The sequence below is a fragment of the Rhipicephalus sanguineus genome, chromosome 4, assembly GCF_013339695.2.
Source record: "Rhipicephalus sanguineus isolate Rsan-2018 chromosome 4, BIME_Rsan_1.4, whole genome shotgun sequence".
Classification (NCBI taxonomy): Eukaryota; Metazoa; Arthropoda; class Arachnida; order Ixodida; family Ixodidae; genus Rhipicephalus; species Rhipicephalus sanguineus.
Genome location: NC_051179.1, coordinates 205,025,668 through 205,048,068, shown reverse-complemented (window position 1 = coordinate 205,048,068; position 22,401 = coordinate 205,025,668). Strand labels below are relative to the sequence as shown.

The 22,401-nt window shown below is 46.5% G+C and overlaps 1 protein-coding gene across 1 annotated transcript in view; it reads left to right on the top strand.

Annotated features, from left to right (window-relative positions):
- The window catches only part of LOC125758182 (large subunit GTPase 1 homolog), a gene marked incomplete in the record, with an annotated part of 595,829 nt that overhangs the window by 165,017 nt on the left and 408,411 nt on the right, over window positions 1-22,401 (top strand). The window contains 2 exon segments of the mRNA XM_049415032.1: window positions 2,599-2,685; window positions 19,256-19,342. Of these exon segments, the coding sequence (XP_049270989.1) occupies window positions 2,599-2,685; window positions 19,256-19,342 (174 nt within the window).

The window sequence follows — 22,401 nt, the reverse complement described above, 5'->3', positions numbered from 1 at the left end:
TGGAGGAGACCCGACGTTTCAAGACCGGCTTGGTCTCTTCTTCAGGGGTGACTGTGCTGATCAGGGGGGCTTCGTCGCAGCTTGTTTTTGGCTCCGCCTTTCTCTTTCCCTCACGTTCCGGAGGCCGTGCACGTAGATCGGAGGCATTGTTCCGAGGGACCGGTTCACATTCGCAGGTGTGTTCTGGATGTGCCACGACTCGAGTAAGAGCCTCCTTCCCCGATTCCTTTCCGTTTCTATGATGGAAGCGCCCTCGAAGTCAATTTTGTGGTCGTGCTTCTCGCAATGCTTTGCAAGGGCACTGCGTTGTATTTCCATCTTTCTGACGTCGTTTTTGTGTTGGCGCATTCTTTCCGGGAAGCACTTACTCTCGCCTATGTAGCTCGCTGGACAGTCAGCACATGACACTTTGTAGACCACGCCCTGGTGTTGCTCCCGGGATGGTCCATCTTTCGGCCGCGGTAGTAAGCGAGCGAGCGTTGAGGCCGGCTTGTGAACCACCGTGACCCCAACTTTTCCGAGAACCCTGGCGAGCTGTTCGCTAGTTCCCGGAACATACGGGATGACGACTCGTTGGGCTGGTTTCTTCGATACCATTGTATCCGGTGGGATGATGGAAGTGCCCTTGAAGTCAATTTTGTGGTCGTGCTTCTCGCAATGCTTTGCAAGGGCACTGCGTTGTATTTCCATCTTTCTGACGTCGTTTTTGTGTTGGCGCATTCTTTCCGGGAAGCACTACTCTCGCCTATGTAGCTCGCTGGACAGTCAGCACATGACACTTTGTAGACCACGCCCTGGTGTTGCTCCCGGGATGGTCGATCTTTCGGCCGCGGTAGTAAGCGAGCGAGCGTTGAGGCCGGCTTGTGAACCACCGTGACCCCAGCTTTTCCGAGAACCCTGGCGAGCTGTTCGCTAGTTCCCGGAACATACGGGATGACGACTCGTTGGGCTGGTTTCTTCGATACCATTGTATCCGGTGGGGTGGCCAGCGTGGGAGGAGGGTCACGTGTGTCGTTCGCAGATGCGTCTCCGCGGTGGGGAAGCTGATCTCTCGACATGCGGCGTGCCACACGGCAGATGAAAGCTGTCGTGTATCCGTTCTTTCTTAACTCGGCCACGACCCTCTCTTCTTCTCTCTTTCTCTCTCCTTCTGATGTGCAGATGGCTCTTGCTCGTGAAAAGAGTGCCGACACCACGGAAGCTTTGTGGGCAGTGGGGTGACTCGAGGTGAAATGCAAATACCTGCCGGTGTGCGTTGGTTTTCTGTACACCGAGAAGGTCATGCGTTCGCCTTGTCGTCGTACTAAAACATCGAGGAACGGTAGCGCTCCATCTTGTTCTCTTTCCACCGTAAACTGGATTGCTTGGTCGACGGAGTTGAGATGTTCGAGGAAGCTGTCTACTGCTGTCCTCTTTATGATGCAGAAGCAGTCGTCCACATACCTCACAAATACTTTCGGCCTTTCAATAAAGGAACGCAGTGCCGCCTCTTCTACGTGCTCCATTGCGAGGTTCGCAGCTGTAACGGAGACGGCTGCTCCCATCGCGGTCCCGTAGGCCTGTCTCTACCGGACTCCACCGGTCTCCACCGGACTCTGGCGCCGCTCGTGGGAAAAACACCAACCCACATACGCAACGCCAGCCACTTCGTGGAGTGCATGAAGGAAGTGACCGTGAGCAGTGATGAGTGCCTCGTCTCGTTCGACGTCGTGTCCCTGTTCACCAGCGTGCACATAACACTAGCGGTGTCTTGCGCACGGGCAGCTTTGAATGACGACGAACTCCTGAGTGAAAGAACCTGCCTGAGCACCGATGAGCTGTGCCGCCTACTGGAGTACTGCCTCAAGGGAACATACTTTAGTGTCAACGGGGACTTCTACAGACAGGCCAACTGTAAATTGTACTGTTGTAAATTTTACTGGACTTACGCCACTGCATAAGCTTCAGCTAAGGACAACATAACATAAGCTAACAACAACTTGACCAAAAGAAACACTTTGGTGTTCTCATCTCATAAGAATATCTTAGGGATCCTCTGGAACATTGTTTCCCCCAGGCTTTTTTGGTAGTTCCCAATGAGTTTGAACAAACGGTAGGCAAATGTCTTAATGAATCTCTGAATACAGTCCCACATGTGCAGACCAAGTTTATGGAGCATTCAGTGCTCACTTCAAGCAACGGTGCAATATATGACAGGACATACAGAAAAGGTGCACACAGCGCTGTGTGTGTGGTGTGTACACCCAGTATTTCCTTTCATTTATTGCAGCCCCGCCACGGTGGTCTAGTGGTTATGTCGTGAAGGTTGCGGGATCGAATCCCAGCCGCATTTTCGATGGAGGCAAAAGTGTTTGAGGCCCGTGTACTTAGATTTAGGTGCACGTTAAAGAACCCCAGGTGGTCGAAATTTCCGGAGCCCTCCACAGCGGCGTCTCTCGTAATCATATCGTGGTTTTGGGACGTTAAACCCCAGATATTGTTATTATTTCATTTATTGCACTGTTGCTTGAAGTGCGTACAACCCCTTTGTAAAACAATTGAGTATTCACTTGAAGCGAGGCATGGTTTTGATCTGTAGAATGTTGGCTTGTGTTGCAGGCCTCCTTGGGATGAGAGCACCAGTGCTGAGGAACTTCATGCCCTGGAGAAGGAGAGCTTTGTGGCCTGGCGGAGACAGCTGGCTGAGTACGTGCAACTGATGGGAGCCACACAGGCATCCCACGTGTTGCATTCCGGTGCTTAGCAATCAGGCGAGGTCTGCGGAAGGGCAGCTATGTGGTCCTTGTTTGAAGAAGGGCTGCACACCTTCCTGCCTGCTTCCTTCCAGGCAAACATTCCAGCAAATGTTGCAGAGGGCTAAGTAGCAGAAACCGTGTTTGTAAATAGTTAAACTGTTAAGTGAAATACTTATACTGCTAACATCTACTTACAAAATTTTCCAATTTACAAAAACTCACCAGAATGTCTGTACCCTCAACGTAAAAAAGAGCTGAGTGCTACAAATTTCAGAATAATGTAATTTTATCCCACAATAACCAAGATGCTTTGTTATTGTGAAGGACCGTTAAAGTTTTGTTTTCAAATCCCTGAAACTTCACCTAACATCGTCATCTGCAGCAGCAGCCATATGCTGGAAAACCCTTTTCAATGGGTACAGCTGTTTGAAATGCCATTGATGTCGATGAAATGTTTTGTTGGTGTGAGCATGATCTGCCATCCTGACAAATTCGTGCTTACTGTGCCTAGTGTCACCACTTTGGGAGCTATCGGCAGGAGTTACGGACATAGCTGTTGTGTTGTGCATTTGTCTTGCTGTTCTCCTGGCCACCCTCATCAAAAAAAAAAAAGCAATGTTGGTCATATATCATCATCATCATCATTTATTTACCCTTAAGGGCCCCTCATGGGGCATTACATAAGGGGGGGGGTAGCAATAGGTAACCACGGGTCACAAGGTTACATGACATAAATACTGTTGGAAAAACAAGAAAAAAAATACAGTAAGAGGGAGAAAGCAAGAAAAAGAATAAAAACATAACATGAAAATGGGAAGGCAGGTATAAACGCGCAAAGAACAGGGCTACTACTCGTCCTCCTGACACTGGTGCTGTAACAATAAATCTTTAAATTTCACACAGTTTACCTCACTAACAACACCGTCAGGAAGTACATTCCAATCCGATGTGGCGGTCGGTAGAAATGATTTGTTAAAGGCGTTAGTTGAACCATGAATGCGTTGAACACTGTGACAATTAAACAGACATCGTGATGATCTCATGGGCGGCAGGATTAGGCTCTCGCGTAAATGAGGAAAGTTATAATACAGCTTATGCAAAAGGCAAAGACTTGCTATTTTGCGACGGGATGCCAAAGGGGTTAGACCAATCGAACTCTTGATGTTAGTGACGCTCAATCTAGAATCATATTTGGAAGTTATAAAACGAGCAGCTCGATTTTGTATTGCCTCCAACGCCTCGATTAGGTACTCTTGATGGGGGTTCCAGATAGGGGATGCGTATTCAAGTTTGGTGCGTATAAAAGTTTCGTATGCCATTAGTTTAACTGTGGGCAAAGCAAATGTGAGTGATCGTCTGATGAAACCTAGTGATCTAGAAACGCTTGCAAAAAGTGACGTGATGTGCTTAGACCAATTTAGATTATCTGTTATTTCTACGCCGAGATACCTATAAGATTCCACCTGTTGTAGAGCGGTATTGTTTATCGTGTATGGGAAGTGTAGATTAGATTTCTTACGGGACACGTGCATAAACTTACATTTTGAAACGTTTAATTGCATGAGCCACGTCGAGCACCAGTTTTGAATTAAGGTTATTAAGGTTAAGTCATCCTGCAGCAATTCCTGATCGTTAATAGTAGAGATACGCCGGTAGAGAACGCAATCATCCGCAAACAAACGAATGGTTGATGAAATTTGAGCAGGAAGATCATTGATGAAGATTAGGAATAGAAGCGGGCCAAGGACAGAGCCCTGTGGGACTCCGGAGATAACGTTAGTGGCTGCAGATGGATGGCCTTCGATGACGGTGTACTGGGAACGATCAGTTAAAAAGCAGTGAATCCATGACAATATCAGCGGATCAATTGAAAGGCAAGACAGTTTAGTCATGAGACGCTGGTGAGGAACGCGGTCAAAAGCCTTAGAAAAATCGAGGTAAATGACATCGGTTGCAAAGGATGAGTCTAGGTTTAAGTGCAAGTCAGTCGAGAATTCAACAAGTTGAGATTCACACGAAAAGCCGGATCGAAATCCGTGTTGGTTCGGGAAGAAAAATGAATTATTGTCCAGGTGTTTTGCCAGGTGGGAGTAAATTATATGTTCAATAAATTTGCATGCAATACATGTTAGCGAGATGGGACGGTAATTAGATGTATTGGAGCGGCTTCCTGCCTTGAAAACTGGTACAACTCTGCTAACCTTCCACTCAGACGGGATTTGGCCGCTGGAAATAGACTGCGTGAAAATGATTTGTAGGACGCGACTAGATATTACTTTTGTGCCTTTAAGAATTTTAGCAGATATGTTGTCAGGCCCAGGGGCACTAATATCTTTAAGTTATCAATCAGCTTGCAGATTCTTTCTGCCGAAATATTAACTGGTAGCATTTGAGGAAAATTGGGATTCAGCGGAACAGGAATATTTGCAACCGGTTCGTGGGTGAAAGCTGAGGTGAAGTAGGCATTCATAACGTCAGAACTCGGAACAACAGAACCATCTTGATTTAATAAAGAGGTGTTATGCGAGCCACTGTGGTTGGGAGTTAATAAAGTCCAAAATTTTTTTGGATTAGTTCGAAGGATGTCTAGTATGTCTTTGTTGTAGAAGTGCCGTTTAGTGCTCCTCAGCAATTTAGTATAATTACTCAGACACTCGAAATACTTTTCCCATTTTAATGCTGAAGCGGAGTTCTTGGCTTCCCTGAATAATCGCTTTTTCTTATTGCACAGTTTTCTTAATGAATTTGTAAACCACGGTTTCCCGGCATCACCGCGAATGCAAACTAAGGGTACATATGATTCTACTAGCGAGATAAGTTTTGCTTTATACGAAGACCAGTTTTCATCGATAGTCGTGCTAGGAGCTGATTGTTCAAAGTGTTGAAGAAATATGGCCATTTCCTCATTGATTCGGGAAAAATCTGCTTTTTTGTAGTCACGAATGTACTTTACTGAAAGTTGTCGTGGAGGAATGGAAACTGCAAGGCTGAAAATGACCAACTTATGATCGCTAAGGCCATCGATGGATGACAATGATTGAATTTTCTCAGGATTTGACACAAGGACCAAATCAAGAGTGTTACTGGCACGAGTTGGTATTCCTACAGTTTGAGCAAGGTTAAAAAAGAGAATAAGATCCAAAAAATCTCTGGAATGACGCGAAGGTGATGTTGACCCAATCGATGTCTGGAAAGTTGAAATCACCGCAAACCATGAGGTTTGCGCTGGGAAACTGATTCTGCATATCAAGTAGAGTGCTGCTTAGGTCGTCAATGAAGGAGCGATCAGAATCAGGTGGTCGGTAGCAGGCTATGATAATAGTGGTGCAATGAGCAAGTGATATATTCACACAAAGGATTTCGCTTTTAGACATTTTTGCAACGGGAGAAGAAACCAGGGTATCCTTAACAAGAACCATCACGCCGCCACCCCTGCGGTCAAGTCTGTCACGCCGAAAAAAAGAGAAAGATTGCTTATCTTGCAAAAGTTCATCATTGCATATATCACTTGTGAGCCAAGTTTCAGTAAAGATGGCGATATCGGTGCGGTTGTCATCCAATATAGCTTCAACAGCGTCTTTCTTTGGGAAATAGCTTCGTATATTTGTTAGTAAAACCGATATCGATTTATCTCTTGAGGGAGGGGTAGCGCGCGTGGCGGCCCTCAAAGGGAGGTGCGCAAAAGACATGGGTAACTGCGGTGAGCGCTACGAATTCAGCTCGACAACGGAATCAGTTCCAGCATCGTAACAAACTGTTTGTTGCTCATAATAAGTTTGTCAAAACGGATCTTGAAGGAAGTCGAACTGTGCTGACCAAATGAAAAAAGTTTTTTTCTGGCCAAGCGCACACGCGCAGAGTAATCTTCCCGGATTGAAAACGACGAGTTTTTTAGCTTTGAACTGGCAGACAGAATTTGACCTTTGTCTTTAAATCTCATGAATTTGACAATTATCGGGCGGTTTTTTCCTGGCTGGAAATGGCCAAGTCTGTGGGCCCGCTCAATATCTTGACTATTAATGGTGATATCGAGCTCCTTAGAGCAGAATGAAAGGATACGTGACTCAGACTGTGACCACGTTTCATCTTGCTTATCGGCAATACCAAAGAACAGCAAGTTTGAGCGTCGCAGACGATTCTCGGCGTCGTCGCATTTATTCGACAGTAGTTGAATATCCGAGGCAAGTTTAACCATACTTGGGTCTTCTGCAGAGCTTGGGCTACCTAACTGATTTGTTTGTGCGATTTTTTTCTAGGGTGTCGACTCGCGAGGAAAGGCTGGAAATTGACTCCTCAACCTTTGCTTGAGCGGCGCGAATCAGCGCAAGTTCGCTTAACATAGTATTTTGAGAGCTTTCAATGCGGGATATGGCCATAGCGATAGACTCAAGGGAGGGCTGAGGATTACCATTCCCTTTGGGTCCAGGGTTTAATTCAACATCCCCCGCTAACATCAGCAGAAGGCAAACGGTATACGCGTTGATACACTGGTAACAAGTAATAGACAATGTTTTCCGAAAGCAATCAATGGCGTCGGTGGGGCACGACACCGCAAGCAGAAATGCGTTATCGGAGCGAATGCAAGTCGAATTTGGCAAGTAACCAACCTGCATGAAGAAAGGCATTCTCGTGACCAGCATAGCTGCGGTGGCGTGCCCCAAGTGCTTGTGGCGCGTAGGCTGTATTTGTAGTCCATCCGATGCGGCTGCGCAGAGCGTAGCACTTGGTTGCCAGGTGTGGAAATGATCCGAGGTTGAAAGCAGCTGGTAGTTCCTGACATTGCTTGCGTTGACCGTGCCGGCGGGTTGTCGCCAAAAGTCCCGATGGTAGTCCAGGTTGCAGCCGCTGCCTCGGAAGCACAAGGGCATTGATGCGGTGATCCACATTAGGACGGCCTGCATGAAGAAAGGCATTCTCGTGACCAGCATAGCTGCGGTGGCGTGCCCCAAGTGCTTGTGGCGCGTAGGCGGTATTTGTAGTCCATCCGATGCGGCTGCGCAGAGCGTAGCACTTGGTTGCCAGGTGTGGAAATGATCCGAGGTTGAAGGCAGCGGGTAGTTCCTGACATTGCTTGCGTTGACCGTGCCGGCGGGTTGTCGCCAAAAGTCCCGATGGTAGTCCAGGTTGCAGCCGCTGCCTCGGAAGCACAAGGGCATTGATGCGGTGATCCACATTAGGACGGCCTGCATGAAGAAAGGCATTCTCGTGACCAGCATAGCTGCGGTGGCGTGCCCCAAGTGCTTGTGGCGCGTAGGCGGTATTTGTAGTCCATCCGATGCGGCTGCGCAGAGCGTAGCACTTGGTTGCCAGGTGTGGAAATGATCCGAGGTTGAAGGCAGCTGGTAGTTCCTGACATTGCTTGCGTTGACCGTGCCGGCGGGTTGTCGCCAAAAGTCCCAATGGTAGTCCAGGTTGCAGCCGCTGCCTCGGAAGCACAAGGGCATTGATGCGGTGATCCACATTAGGACGGCCTGCATGAAGAAAGGCATTCTCGTGACCAGCATAGCTGTGGTGGCGTGCCCCAAGTGCTTGTGGCGCGTAGGCGGTATTTGTAGTCCATCCGATGCGGCTGCGCAGAGCGTAGCACTTGGTTGCCAGGTGTGGAAATGATCCGAGGTTGAAGGCAGCGGGTAGTTCCTGACATTGCTTGCGTTGACCGTGCCGGCGGGTTGTCGCCAAAAGTCCCGATGGTAGTCCAGGTTGCAGCCGCTGCCTCGGAAGCACAAGGGCATTGATGCGGTGATCCACATTAGGACGGCCTGCATGAAGAAAGGCATTCTCGTGACCAGCATAGCTGCGGTGGCGTGCCCCAAGTGCTTGTGGCGTGTAGGCGGTATTTGTAGTCCATCCGATGCGGCTGCGCAGAGCGTAGCACTTGGTTGCCAGGTGTGGAAATGATCCGAGGTTGAAGGCAGCTGGTAGTTCCTGACATTGCTTGCGTTGACCGTGCCGGCGGGTTGTCGCCAAAAGTCCCAATGGTAGTCCAGGTTGCAGCCGCTGCCTCGGAAGCACAAGGGCATTGATGCGGTGATCCACATTAGGACGGCCTGCATGAAGAAAGGCATTCTCGTGACCAGCATAGCTGTGGTGGCGTGCCCCAAGTGCTTGTGGCGCGTAGGCGGTATTTGTAGTCCATCCGATGCGGCTGCGCAGAGCGTAGCACTTGGTTGCCAGGTGTGGAAATGATCCGAGGTTGAAGGCAGCGGGTAGTTCCTGACATTGCTTGCGTTGACCGTGCCGGCGGGTTGTCGCCAAAAGTCCCGATGGTAGTCCAGGTTGCAGCCGCTGCCTCGGAAGCACAAGGGCATTGATGCGGTGATCCACATTAGGACGGCCTGCATGAAGAAAGGCATTCTCGTGACCAGCATAGCTGCGGTGGCGTGCCCCAAGTGCTTGTGGCGCGTAGGCGGTATTTGTAGTCCATCCGATGCGGCTGCGCAGAGCGTAGCACTTGGTTGCCAGGTGTGGAAATGATCCGAGGTTGAAGGCAGCTGGTAGTTCCTGACATTGCTTGCGTTGACCGTGCCGGCGGGTTGTCGCCAAAATTCCCGATGGTAGTCCAGGTTGCAGCCGCTGCCTCGGAAGCACAAGGGCATTGATGCGGTGATCCACATTAGGGCGGCTTGCATGAAGAAAGGCATTCTCGTGACCAGCATAGCTGCGGTGGCGTGCCCCAAGTCAGATTATATAAATATAATCGTAAATAGCACAACTAGTCAGGACAACAGAAGGCAAAAAACGAGCACAGGTGCAAACTGACAACTGATTTTATTGGAGGCAGATCCACAGGATTATATATAAATTACATTTCTGCATTGTACTGTGCAATCAATGTGTCACTTGCACACTCCTTACCTGCGTTCCTGATAAAAAATGCTTCTGACGTCTCACAAGCTGTTTGTTGCTTACTTTGGCCCAGGATTTTTGTGCATCAGAAACTTAGTTCACCATTGGAGCATGCCACGCAGTGGTCAAGACGTTTCTCCTCATTAGCCAGATTTTTTGTGTGTTCCCGAGTCGGTCATTGAGGCAGCGTGCCCCATCTAGCCGATGTATACTTTGCCACAGCACAGGGGAATCTCGTACACGATGCTGTTGGCACGCTGAACAAAACGTTTTAAATGTGAAGCATTTCTTAGCGAAGCATTTCTTAGTGAACCACATTGACCATTTCTATCTATCTATCTATCTATCTATCTATCTATCGATCGATCGATCGATCGATCCGTCCGTCCGTCCGTCCGTCCGTCCGTCCGTCCATCCATCCATCCATCCATCCATCCATCCATCCATCCATCCATCCATCCGCCTGCATCTCCTTAGCTTGTAGACCAAAGTTGGCATGGGAGGGTAAGAGGGTTTGTCGAATATGACTGTCTGGTCATGACCTGAATAACGTGAAAATCCTGTCGTGTACGTCGTCAAACCCTTTTCCTCCAGACACGTGTATATCACGGCCCAAGGTAAGCGGTATGCGCCACATGTGATTGACAGTTCATATCTTCCTAGGAACGGTGACAACAGACATTGGTAGCTTGAATGCTCGTGCATAAAGAAAAACTGACATTGGCATCGTTGACCCAAAGAATGCGAAAAATAAAATCCAGGATCCCAACAGGAATCAAACCCAAGCATTCTGCATAGCAGTCAGGTATTCTACTACAGAACCACGCTGTGTCTTGAAACTGCTTCAGAAAAAGAACCTGTGCAGGCGTAATGTTGATGCAATGTCAGTTGTTGCATTGGTGGCTGTTTAATTTTATAACAAAGCAATAAACATTATATATGTACTCCTGTGATACAGCAGTCATGCCGGGTTAACATCTGTGGTTCCATTGTTGGCTCCGCTTTCATAGAAGTCTAATAAACATTAAATTTGCATTCCTGTTATTCAGCAAGCTATGTTCAGCCGTTGCTCGACGCCGGAGGAATACGCTAATAAAATTACCTGTGATATTCGCATCATCACACTGTAAAGTGCATTTCGTTTTGATAATACTCACGTCTGTGCTCTAAAGTGATTGCGAATGTTACGTCAGACCATAAGTTACCCTTTAAACACCAGTGTATTCGACGTGCCTGGTGAGGCCACAATGTGCACACAACTGCTGCACTGACTGAAACATGTCGATCCACCTGGTAACGCTTGGCTCAAAGCCCAAAAACGTAGCATAGACAATTACTCCGCTGATTGCTTCGAATGAAGCCGATTCCCACAAGGCGTGGGATCTGCCTAATATGTCATGGTTCTTTTTACAGCCCCCATTTTCTTTCCGCACAAGTGGTGCGACGGCTCAGCTGAGCGAGCTTCTTGAGGGCCGAGAAAACCAAGGTCACATTGGAAGGACTTTTTTCAGGCAGTGTGTGACCGTGTGCATGCACGGAACCACTTGTGGCCTCTGGGTGCCCACTAGGGACTTCACAGCATTCTTGGAACCACCGTGCTTGATCGTCTTAAGAAGCTCATGTCGGTATCTGCTCGAAGAAAAAAGGGTCATTCTAACGAAACTGAATGCTGGAAAAAAAAAAGTTAGTTGACCTGTGAAGGGATATGTGTATTATCTTCCATGTCTGCTTTACGTGTTGTCTTAGATAGAGAGGGCTTTTATTCCACCACCACGAAAAACTTCTATGAAGCCATCAAAGAAAGTGTTCTACATTTACATCTGTTTTGTATCGCTGTTGGAATGCATTCATTAGATTCAAATGCAGTGGAATCTTGATGGTACAGTTCTCACGGGGTCATGGAAAATATTCATATCAGCCAAAATCCGTATCGCTGGAAAACATGGACAACTAGTAAAAGTTACTGTGCTACAGTACTGACCACTTTTGTAACGTAACTGCTTGCAGTGCAGGACCGGCTGTAATGCGTTTTTTTTTTTCGATTCCTCTTCACCCTCCCACAGATCTCCATATATAGGCAAACCGCTTATTGCGTGGCCCCCGAAATAAAAGACCGGTTATAACGCGACTGCCAGGAAAGTCTTGCTGCTAAGCGAGGTAGTGAGTGCTTTTCACACAAAGGCCACTAGGGCAAACCGAAGGAGTCGATGGATAACAAATTAAAAGTCCGTTGCAGGCTTGCAAAGTGAAGAAAGGGTGCAGTTGCAAAGTTGATGGAGACGTCTTTGCGCCGGCTTGACCTGCTTGGCTTTGACAGCTTGTCCGCATTGAGTGCGGGTTACCGTTCTTTATCTAAAAGGAAAATAAATAGTTGTGTCGTGTGACTGAGTCTACAGTCTAGGTGGTGTTCTGCAAATTGAAAGCCTTTGTGGCTTTGTTGCCTGAACTTTCGCCTTTGGTGTCAGTATGTGGGCTGACAAGCTTGGCAAGCTTTTGCAAGATAACTGCCGTGGCTGAGGAGCCGTGTACACTTTTGTGTGTGCTGCTCTTGCTTCATTGCGCGAGTGCGATCTTTTTGACACTAGCAGAAGTGAGACAGCTGCACATATTGCGCATTTGTTATACGATTCCGTTTTCCTGTGCCGAGCTGCTTCAAAAGCATCAAAATTGCAAAAATTGCGCCGAACTGCTTCGAAACGGCATCAAAAGCAGCAATTTCGATGCCCACTTCCGCTTCAGTGGGGAAAGCAGCCCCAGGGATACCAAGAAAATGAGACTTTTGTAGAAGACCTACCCAAGCATGTTTCTTCTATGCACCTTTCTAATGAAGGCTCCCATGGTTCCTCTGGGCTGTTGTGTGCTGCCGGGCCCCGAGCGTGCCGCTTGTACTCGCGCTGAAGCTGTGTTCTGGCGTTACTGTCGCTTAGTGAAAGCTGTCGAGTGGCATGCGTAGCAAGGTTTACTCACGTTTGTTGTGCATAATGTGTTCTTCCGGTCGCTGTGGTTTTCATGTCGACGCTGCTGCGTGTGGTCACCTACGCGTGCGCTTGCCATAGAAGTATTCATACTGTTGTGCGCCATACTGTGCACAGGTGAGACGATTATAGCATTCCTTGCGTATGCCTGCTATTTCCGTCACTTAACAGGGGCCTGCAAAAGGATAGCATATGGCACATGTGCAGGGGTGAGAAACACTAATGCAAAGCTTTGTGTACCCTATTCTAAAGCTCCCTAGTACCTTGTTGCGTAAATGCGGCGACAACTAGCTTCCGACATGCGACGTGTGTCCGCGATGGTCGAGCGGTCTTGCACGGGAAGGCGGCAGTGGAGTGATGCGAAGCGCATTTGTGTCATCCCCTAATAAAAGCGTGCAGTGCGCTCACAATGGCGCTACGCCTGCAGCACCATAGGCACGCATTTGACGAAATAGTCAGTGCGGCGAGGTTTCTTGGCGCCCGCGCTGCACTCTTGAAGGTGGTCCCGCATGAAGTGGCATCGAATGGCGGTGCACCGTGCTTTTGTTGTCGCCTGTTAAAAGTGTGCAGTACACTTGATGCTGTGCCAACTGCGCGGCTGAGCAGATCGCTGAAGGCACTTAGTGTGGGGTTCTCCCGATAAAGAGTAACGCTGACCTACAGGAAACTGTGGGGAAGCTTGAAAAGCTGAGTAAACAGACCTGCAGAATGCCAAAGAAGTAATCTGCAAATCACTGACCTTAAGCAAAGGTCTACTGCTATGGAACTACAATTCTTGTGCAATCACAATTTTTTTTTATTTTAAAGAGGTGTGATGGTTTCTTTTTTTTTTTTTAATGTTTATGTAGTGAACCTAGTTTGCAGAACTTTTTCAATTATTTCTTATGTTGTTTGTTACCCTGGCTAGTTACGTTGCGTGGTATGCAAAAGGATAGTGTAGTTCATACATGGCAGTAATCTGTTGCGTGGTATGTAAAAATTGAGTGACGTTCATATATGGCGATAATTTGATAAAACTTTCTCCAAAGGCTGTTTCAGTGTTATGTGTATTCTAAGCTGATTAAAATATGTACTTGTTCCCCCCAAGTTGCTGCAAATTTGTTTATTCAAGCTCCGAAGGTGACGTATTAAATGCCGCTAACAGCTCCAAAGCAAGGCTCTTCTGCTCCAAAATTGAAATTGTGCTGCTCGAAAAACTGCTCCCAATTCAGTTTAAGCCATCTCACCCCTGCACCCGATCTCTATGCTTTTCCGAGCTTCTTGTGACACCACGCCACTGTGCAGGCTCGGCCTAGTAAGTGCCGGAGAGTTGCTTGTTGGGCAAGTTGGTACCTACTTAGTTAACTACAAAAGAAGCTACAAAACGTCGAAAATCGGAAAACAGCAGAGTGGCAGAAAACAGAGACAGAGCGCAGAGACGTGGCACTAACAACTGGCGTTTATTTCGGAAAAACCTTCCCGCCTGACCGTACGACGCATGCGCAGATGACAAACAAAACCAAACACCCCAAAAAGCACACACAGCTAATCTAAGCAGATCACCTCCGTGCTAGAAACAAAAATTCTTTCCTGGTAAGATAAACAGAAGCCGCACTAACGCATTTGTCTGGACCAAGTTTCCAAATATGGAATGCCTTAATAATCTCCCGTTCTCGCTGCGTCTTAGCCTTACCTAAAATTGTCACCTTAGCAAACAGAGGCGAACAACCACACAACTTGCAGTGCAGCGGCAAGTTACCACCGGTGCCCGTGGGTAGAAGATTTTCATGCTCCCTCAACCTAACATTGACACATCGACCCGACGGTCCAACGTAAAACTTGTCACAACTTAAAGGGATGCAATACACTACACATGTGTTACACGCACAGTATTTTTTGACATGTTTTATGTCACAAATCGTGCTCATCGTGCCACGCTGCACAACCTTCTTACAAAGACCCGCGAGTCTGCACGGTGCAGAACAGACCAGTTTTACATCGCTCCTGGCCGCAACCTTTTTCAGTCCATGAGAAATGCCATGTATATACGGCATGACCACAAGGGCCCTCTTTTCTCGATCACCTCCTTCGCTTCTGTGTTCTCCAACACCACCATCACTCCTGTGTTTTACATTGAGGCGTTGAAACCCATATTCGGCAACAGAGGTTATTAACGACTTCGGGTAGCCAGCCGACAGAAGTCTATTTTGCTGCTCAGCCATGCTCTCTTGCATATTATGGATGCAACTCTTAGTAACCGCATTTGTCAGACATAGATTGGCGATACCTCTTTTGACCAGCTTGGAGTGGGAGGAATCATAAGGCAAAAGATTCTTTTTAGTCCTTGGACTATACTTCCAACACACGTGACCATGAGGATGAAACGTGAGAGTGAGATCTAGGAACCTAATGGAACTCTCCTGGGGAACTTCATGCGTGAAACGAAAATGTGAGCAGCATGCTTGAAATGCTGAAATGATGTTACCAATGACATCTAAAATACATTCACTCCCCCCAATACTAAGAAACACAGTAAAATCATCAACATATCTAAAAATGCGGACTACCCGGTGATCAACAAGGCTTTGGCACAGGCGTCTGTCAAAATTGGCTAGGAAAATACTGCAAAGTGTGTTTTCTGCCGCTCTGCTGTTTTCCGATTTTCGACGTTTTGTGGCTTTTTTTGTAGTTAACTAGTAAGTGCCACCTGCCAGGTACGTTACGGCTGTTAATGTTACCGTTTGTGACTGAGTCAGCTAAATTCTTTGTGGTAGCTGCAACACTCAAATGACAGTTCAGGATTGTTATGTTTTGGGCACAAAAATCGTCGTTCGACACTTTCTGTGTAGTGTGGTTCCATGCTGTTCCATGTCTGCATAATGTAGGAGGTCCAAAAAGTTAGTCGGTGGCTTTTCATGATAATGTTTCTTTTTTGTAACCTTTTTTTTTCCTGGGTTCATTTTGTTGGCAATGTAGGTTGTCGGACTTAATCTTTCAACATGTGGAAACTGAAAGGGAAGCAAGTACTTTGGTCTCGTGTCAATTCTCAGACATGGGTGGCTGCTTGCTCAACATGTTTTGCATTTGTGCAGCTTTCGAAAAGGTTGTTTTGGTTATAAGGCGGTGTACTGCTGGTGCACAGCTGCTAGATACAGGTCGTGGTGTCCCACTGCTGCCATCACTGTCGCAAACTTGCTATGTCGCTAGGGTAGCGTGTTGTAGTGAACTGCAAGGCTGACGAGCCGACGTAGCCGAGGTTGGACCTTTGCTCAGAAGCTGAACAAGGAGACAAGTGTTTGTGTTTTGTAAAACGAGAACAAGTTTATAGCCAGTAAAGTGGTATCGGTGTAGATAGCCTGCGAGCTAGACGGAGTCAGCTGGGGCGACTGCCTCTAACAAGAAAACACGCCCGTAAAGGGACCCTGCAACACTTTAAGTAACCATCAAATGGCTTCATTAAAGGAGTTCATTGCGTCACGAATTGACCAACGCAAAAATTTTTAGAATCCGTCAAGTACGAGCGGAGTTAGAGATTTGTCACACACTGCAATTGCTTTCTCTCTTCTTTCGTCCCGACGCTGGAAGCTAAGCAGGGAGGGATGGCACAGGAAAAAGAAGATACCTCGAGCACTTCTGTTTTTCTTCAAACGTGCGGCTTACTTTCAATGCGATCGTGAGTGCGTGCACACGGGCATGTGGCAGCCTCACCAGAAACACCAGCTAACAACTGAAGAGATGGCGTCTTGTTGAAATGTGTTAATGAATGTATTAACGAACAAGGGCACGAGATGCTTTTAACCGATAAACGTAGTGTTTCTACCGGGGCTTTTCTAGAAATCCTTTCCATGTTTTTAAAGTCGACGCTGGTAGGTTGGAAGGAAGGCGTTTATGTGCAGAAATGAGGGATATGTATTGGTTCTAAGGTTGCTCCGGTTCTTAGTGATTTATACCTTAGCAAGGTTGACAACCTTTTGGAAGGCATTGTAGGTAATTCTGTTATTAAGGTTTTTCGTTATGTGGATAATTACTTGATTTTTTGTAGTGGTGAGCACATTGAAAACATGGTAACCACAGTGAGCGAAAAATTTGAATTAAATGGAGGGGGGCTGAACTTTACTAAAGAGTTGCCTCAGAATAATGGAATACAATTTCTAGACATTTTCTTAACATTTCAGAAGAACCACGTGTGCTGGCAGTATTCTCCTAGATCTTCGAAACCGCTATTAAATTTTTCGTCGAAGCACTCGAAGGTTGTAAAAAATGGTATCACCATGTCTTGCCTTAAGTCTGCCCTCACCAAGTCGTGTGAGCACAAAATGAGTGATAGCTTTAACGCACAGGTTACGCATCTTTTAGGTGTAGGTTATCCTCGTGATGCAGTGGCCACTGTCGCTGAGCGTTTAAAGAAGTCCATTATGTTAAGTCCGAGCATGGTCGCAGAAAGGAAGTGTGTCGTAGGTATACCATACATTCATTGCATATCTCACAGGCTAAAGAAAGTAGGAAGTAGATACGGCGTTAATGTTGTTTTCACGGCTGCCAATAAGCTAGGTAAGATTTGTGCCGCTGTGCAGAGGAAGATTGAGCGAGGAAAAGACAAGAAGCAAACCGATATTTGTTTTGTAAAACAGGCCAACAAATTCACTGATTGCTGTATAAGTGTGGTGTATAAGGTCCCTTTCAGCTGTGGTCGCTTCTACGCAGGGCAGATGGGCCGCTGCATTAACCAGAGATTATTGGAACATAAGAGATCGCTAACCAGAGGCTCACCTTTTAATCTATCTTTGCATTGTTTAGAGTGTAAGTGCACGCCAAAATTCGATGAATGCGCAGTGTTGTACCAGCATAGGAATGAAGAAACGCGCCTGATGATTGAGGCATGGCATATCGAGAATAGTGGTAGCGCATGCGTGAGCCAACGGTCGATTAATTTACATAAAGCTGAAATGAAATGCCTTAACAGCTATCTTTCACGTAGACCCTCACGCGTGCCAGATTGATAGGTTCGCCTATTGCATGGGCATGCGTAGATAAGTTTTCGTGCCTTCCTTCATTTCCTCCGTTGTGCGTCTCTTCATTTGTCAGTCGGCGTTTGTGGTGTCCTGACTTCTTTCTTGTGTCCACATTTGCACACCCTTTCTTTTTAGAATGGATCTTGCACTCTTCGTAACACTGAAGGCAAAAGCCTGCTGCACACTTGGTAACGCTCTAAGTTATACAAATGGTGACCAGACTTGTTGCAATACATAACGAGCTGCAGTGACAGGCGTTTAATTACTTGACGTTGATTGCATTGTTCATTCCCTCGTCCCCCTCCCCTGAAGCTTTCTGGACCTTATATGTGTTGCACTGCCTGCAGGATTGGCCCACCTTTCGCTGATTGATGATGTCAATTGATTACATCACGATGGGATTCTCATCATATGACGTCATGATGACGTTGCAAGTTTTGGCGATCAGGACGTCACAATGTGACGTCGTTGGTTGATCGGAGGTCTGTGGGTTTTTGGACAGGGCCTTGTGAGACCTTATGAGACCTTGCAGTCTAGTAAAATCTTGCGCAAGTCTCTTGTGTGGAAGTGCCGACAAAATGGGGGAACCCTTAATCTTCTCCTTTTAGAGTTGAACGCGATAGTGAAATCCGGCCCCTTGTGCACACTTCAACCACTAAGTGCATACTTATTAATGTGTGTTGTTACACACACACACACACATACGCGCGCGCGCTATGTATCTATAGTAATCGTACAGGTTTTCAATCTGAAGCACTTCCCTGTGCTATAGTCGAGACACATTTCTCACAATGCCTCACAGATGGCAGCACATTATCTAACGTTTGCTGTTTGCTAGATCAGCGCCTCCTCTAAAAAGCAGGCATTGGCTTGATATGTTTTCTGCTAGATGGACATAGTTGTCCATCTTTGGAGCTGTTTGAAAGTTCGTGTGTGTCTTGAGCGGCGATGGTTGCACTATTCCGGCTTTTTTCAAAGCATGGTGTTGCGCAAAAAAACGTAGTTTGATGGCCTTGCCAATGCGCCTACAAATTGCCGAATGGGCTCATTTTCGTCGTGACACCTGCTGAACAAAATGCGTTAAGGAGACTCCTTCCAATACATGACATTTATGTAGTGCTTTTTCCCAAAGCAGTTGCAAGTAACATCGTGGTTTTGTGGTAGGACATCTGCTTGCCACGCAAACGACCCGGGTTTGATCCTCAATGGGACAGAAGATTTTTATTGTTTATTTTATTTGCATCTTTCTTGATTTTTCGGTCACAGATGATTTTTCGCTCACAAGCGACGTAGCAACAGCAACGGCGGCATTTCTGCGAAACGAGCTCTCTAATGCTATTGCGTTAATATGGATCGATTGGCGGATGGATGGACAAGTGGCAGCACTTGTAGTGTGGAAAACATAACGTGGCTCCTGGCACGAGAGAAGCTAGGGGAGAAAACTCGCTTCCTTGTAACAGGGCCTGGTAACACTTTAGTTTCCTTCAGTCTGTTGTAATAGTTCCCAGGTTTCAAGATTTACGGCAGTAAGACCCTCTCTAGATGCTGCCTGAAAACTTGTGCGATAGGTCAGAGGCCTTGCGTCACTCAGTTTACCTCTTCAGTGAATCTTTACCAGTAAATCTTGGCCAGAACTGTTTTGTCTTTTGTGACCACTGTGTGTTTGAAGGCCAGGCCTACGCTGTTCACGAGATGCTTTCATGTGCAGGCTCCAGGAAACGGATGGCCTGATGATGACGCCTTATGAGAAAAATCTCGAGTTTTGGCGACAACTGTGGAGGGTCATCGAGCGCAGGTATGGTGCCACAAGGACACATTCTTTGTATGAACTCCAAATATAATTTGACAGACAGTTTTGGCACCACAAAAGGGACGAAAAAAACCTCCTTGATTGGGCAGGTTAGTGACTCGTGTTACTTGGAAATGCGAGAGCGTAACTAAACAAGGACCATGAAAGTGTTAGTGACTCCGTTTACTTGGAGATACGAGAGCGTAACTAAACAAGAACTATGAAAGCACAAGGACAATGTGCTTGTCCTTGTCTTTTCATAGTCTTTGTTTATTTGTGCGCTCATATTTCCAAGTAACAAAACAAAAAATGTCCATCGTTCTATGAAGCTACCAGATATCAGTTAACACATTTCGATTGTAAACCACATGTCTCAACTGTGGATTTTGTGATGTCACCCTGTGACTTCTTGTTTGTTCTTAGCTGAGCCAAAGAAAAATATTCGGCAGATCCCACATACCATGGGAATCGATGTTATGCGAAGCATGCGCAGGAAGGTGACTGTGTCGCAATTTTTCACATCGTGCGAAACGTTACGGAATGACTAGAGAAATGTGTAAATGGTAAATGCACACACATATTTTGAAGAGTCGCACATTTGTTATATAACGAGTTGTTTGCAGTTGCCTAACGATTCCAACAACAACATAGGTGTTACCAACACCAGACGCAGTAAGCTGATATGTAGTACTTATATTCTTCAATACTGGATAGCGCGAATTCGAATAGGACAATGAAGAAACACAGATGCACAGGACAGGCGCTATTCGCAACTAAGCATTATTCAGAAAATTTTTTATAGATATATACACAGCTGAGTGGCACGCGCAGGCACACTGCACGTACATTAGTCACAGTTGCAGTTGCTAGAGTGGTGTTACAGTTGTTATGCTTATACTTATCCGTTATGATGGAGAACACGCGCGTTTCACGAACCCATGTGTGGAAGGGGTTGCAAGGAAAGAATATTGATGCGCACACACATAAAAACACGGACTCAGGAGACTCGGACGAGCGCAAACTTTCAACTAACTTTATTTTTCGTCGTCAACAATATATACTGTAAGACACCAGGGCCGCAATCCAGGAGCCACCCTGTAGTGTTGCCCTGCATTCACCGCACTTCTCACAATCTGAAGAAGGTTGCGGGCAGGCACGACGTGCCGATGGTTTTTTCAGCCCCGCGCAAGCTGGCAAAGCTCTGCCCGAAAATTTCTTCGGCTAAGAAGAGTCCTGGAGTGTGTGGCATGAAGCAAGCACGAAATGGCTTATGTAGCCTGCGCGGTTAGTATCGTCTATGAGATTCCGCTTTCATGTGGAAAGTCTTATGTCGGGCAGACCGCAAGGTGCATCAACGTTCGTGCAAGGGAACATGAATTGACCATAATTACCAAGCGAACGCGTATTTACCAGCGCATGTCCGACATTGCATGTGCGCACCGAATTTCCGAGCGATCAGAGTTTTGGGCCGAAGCCAAGATAGCACCGCACGGGAACTTTTGGAAGCCTATTTTATCTCAACTAGAGGAATCGCATGTGTTAGCCAGCCTACTGTTTCCTTATTGCACGGTGAAAAGAGATTCTTGCGTGGCTTGTTGTGATCTGATGGTGAAAAGCGATTAGCGTTGTGACCACGTGACTGATGGCATATATTGTTGACGACGAAAAATAAAGTTAGTTGAAAGTTTGCGCTCGTCCGAGTCTCCTGAGTCCGTGTTTTTATGTGTGTGCGCATCAATAGTCTTTCCTTGCAAGTATGAACCAACTCGCCCAGCAGCAAGTTTTATTGAACCAGGGTTCTGGGCAGTTCTTGAATAAAGTCATCATCACCGTGATCAGTGAGCACCAGCAGCTGGACAGGACTTGTTATCGGATCCGTTAGTGATCGTGGCTACGAACGGTCTAAGTGTAGTGAAGTGCGAGGTATAGTAGAGCTGGTGGAAACCGCGGATGGTGTTTACAGAGAAATGATATATGATGCCTTTTGTCCTGGACGTGGCACCGAGGTCTTGTGATACCCTGTCCACATCCAAACAGTCTTTCATGCAGTCTAAGAACCAGGCGTTGTTGGGTTTTGATTAGGGGTGTGCGAATATTCGAAATTTCGAATATTTTTCGAATAGTGTTTGCTATTCGATTCGATTCGCACTGGAATTTTACTATTCGAACTATTCGAACTTCCCAAAAACAAATACGGTCAACACCCGATTGAAAGTGACCCCTTCAGATTTTCAATATGCTTCACCACATTACACACTCGTATCGCGGCAAAGCTGTCTTTCAAGCTCCGTTACAGTCGAACTTTGCCAAAAGACAATGTCCGATTAAAAGTGGTCCCTAGATTTTTCAGTATGCTTCACCTCGTCACACCCCGGTATTGCGGCAAAGCTGCCTTTCAAGCTCTGCTGCGGTCACAAATGTATTAACTCAAGAAAACGCTGGTTGCAACATGGAGATGAAAGATGTGGCAGAGGTGGGGGCTCAATTAATGCTGTTTTGGACCTGACATTTGGGCAGGAATTGCGAAAAATCGGAAGCCGAAGCTTTTTAGCATCCAAAATTTCAGATGTTCTTATATATCGACGTCTAGGAGGCAGATTTGGAACTTGTCCGCCACATCAGTTGGGCTTCCACAGAAGTTCCACAGAAAGAGGAGGAGAGGCTGAGGAAACGGCATCTTTACCTGTCACGTGTAAAGTGTTGTTGGCAACACTTTGGTTGCACCAAACCATGTACGTAAATACAATTGCCCCTACATTGCCTCATTCTTGATAAGACAACTATGAAACACCACCCCGCCAGTGCTTCATCAATTTAGCGAAAAGAAACACTTTCATGATGCTATCTCATAAGAATATGCTTAGGAATCCTCTCTAACTTCTTTTTTTTCTGCAATTTCGCTTTGAAGTATTCGAAAAATATTCGAGAAATATTCGAAAAATATTGAATTCGATTCGCACTCACACTTCAATATTTTAATTCGCTTCGCACCCAAAATTTTGCTATTCGCACAGCTCTAGTTTTGATAAATCAACGCTGAAGTTACCGGTAATCATGAGGGACAT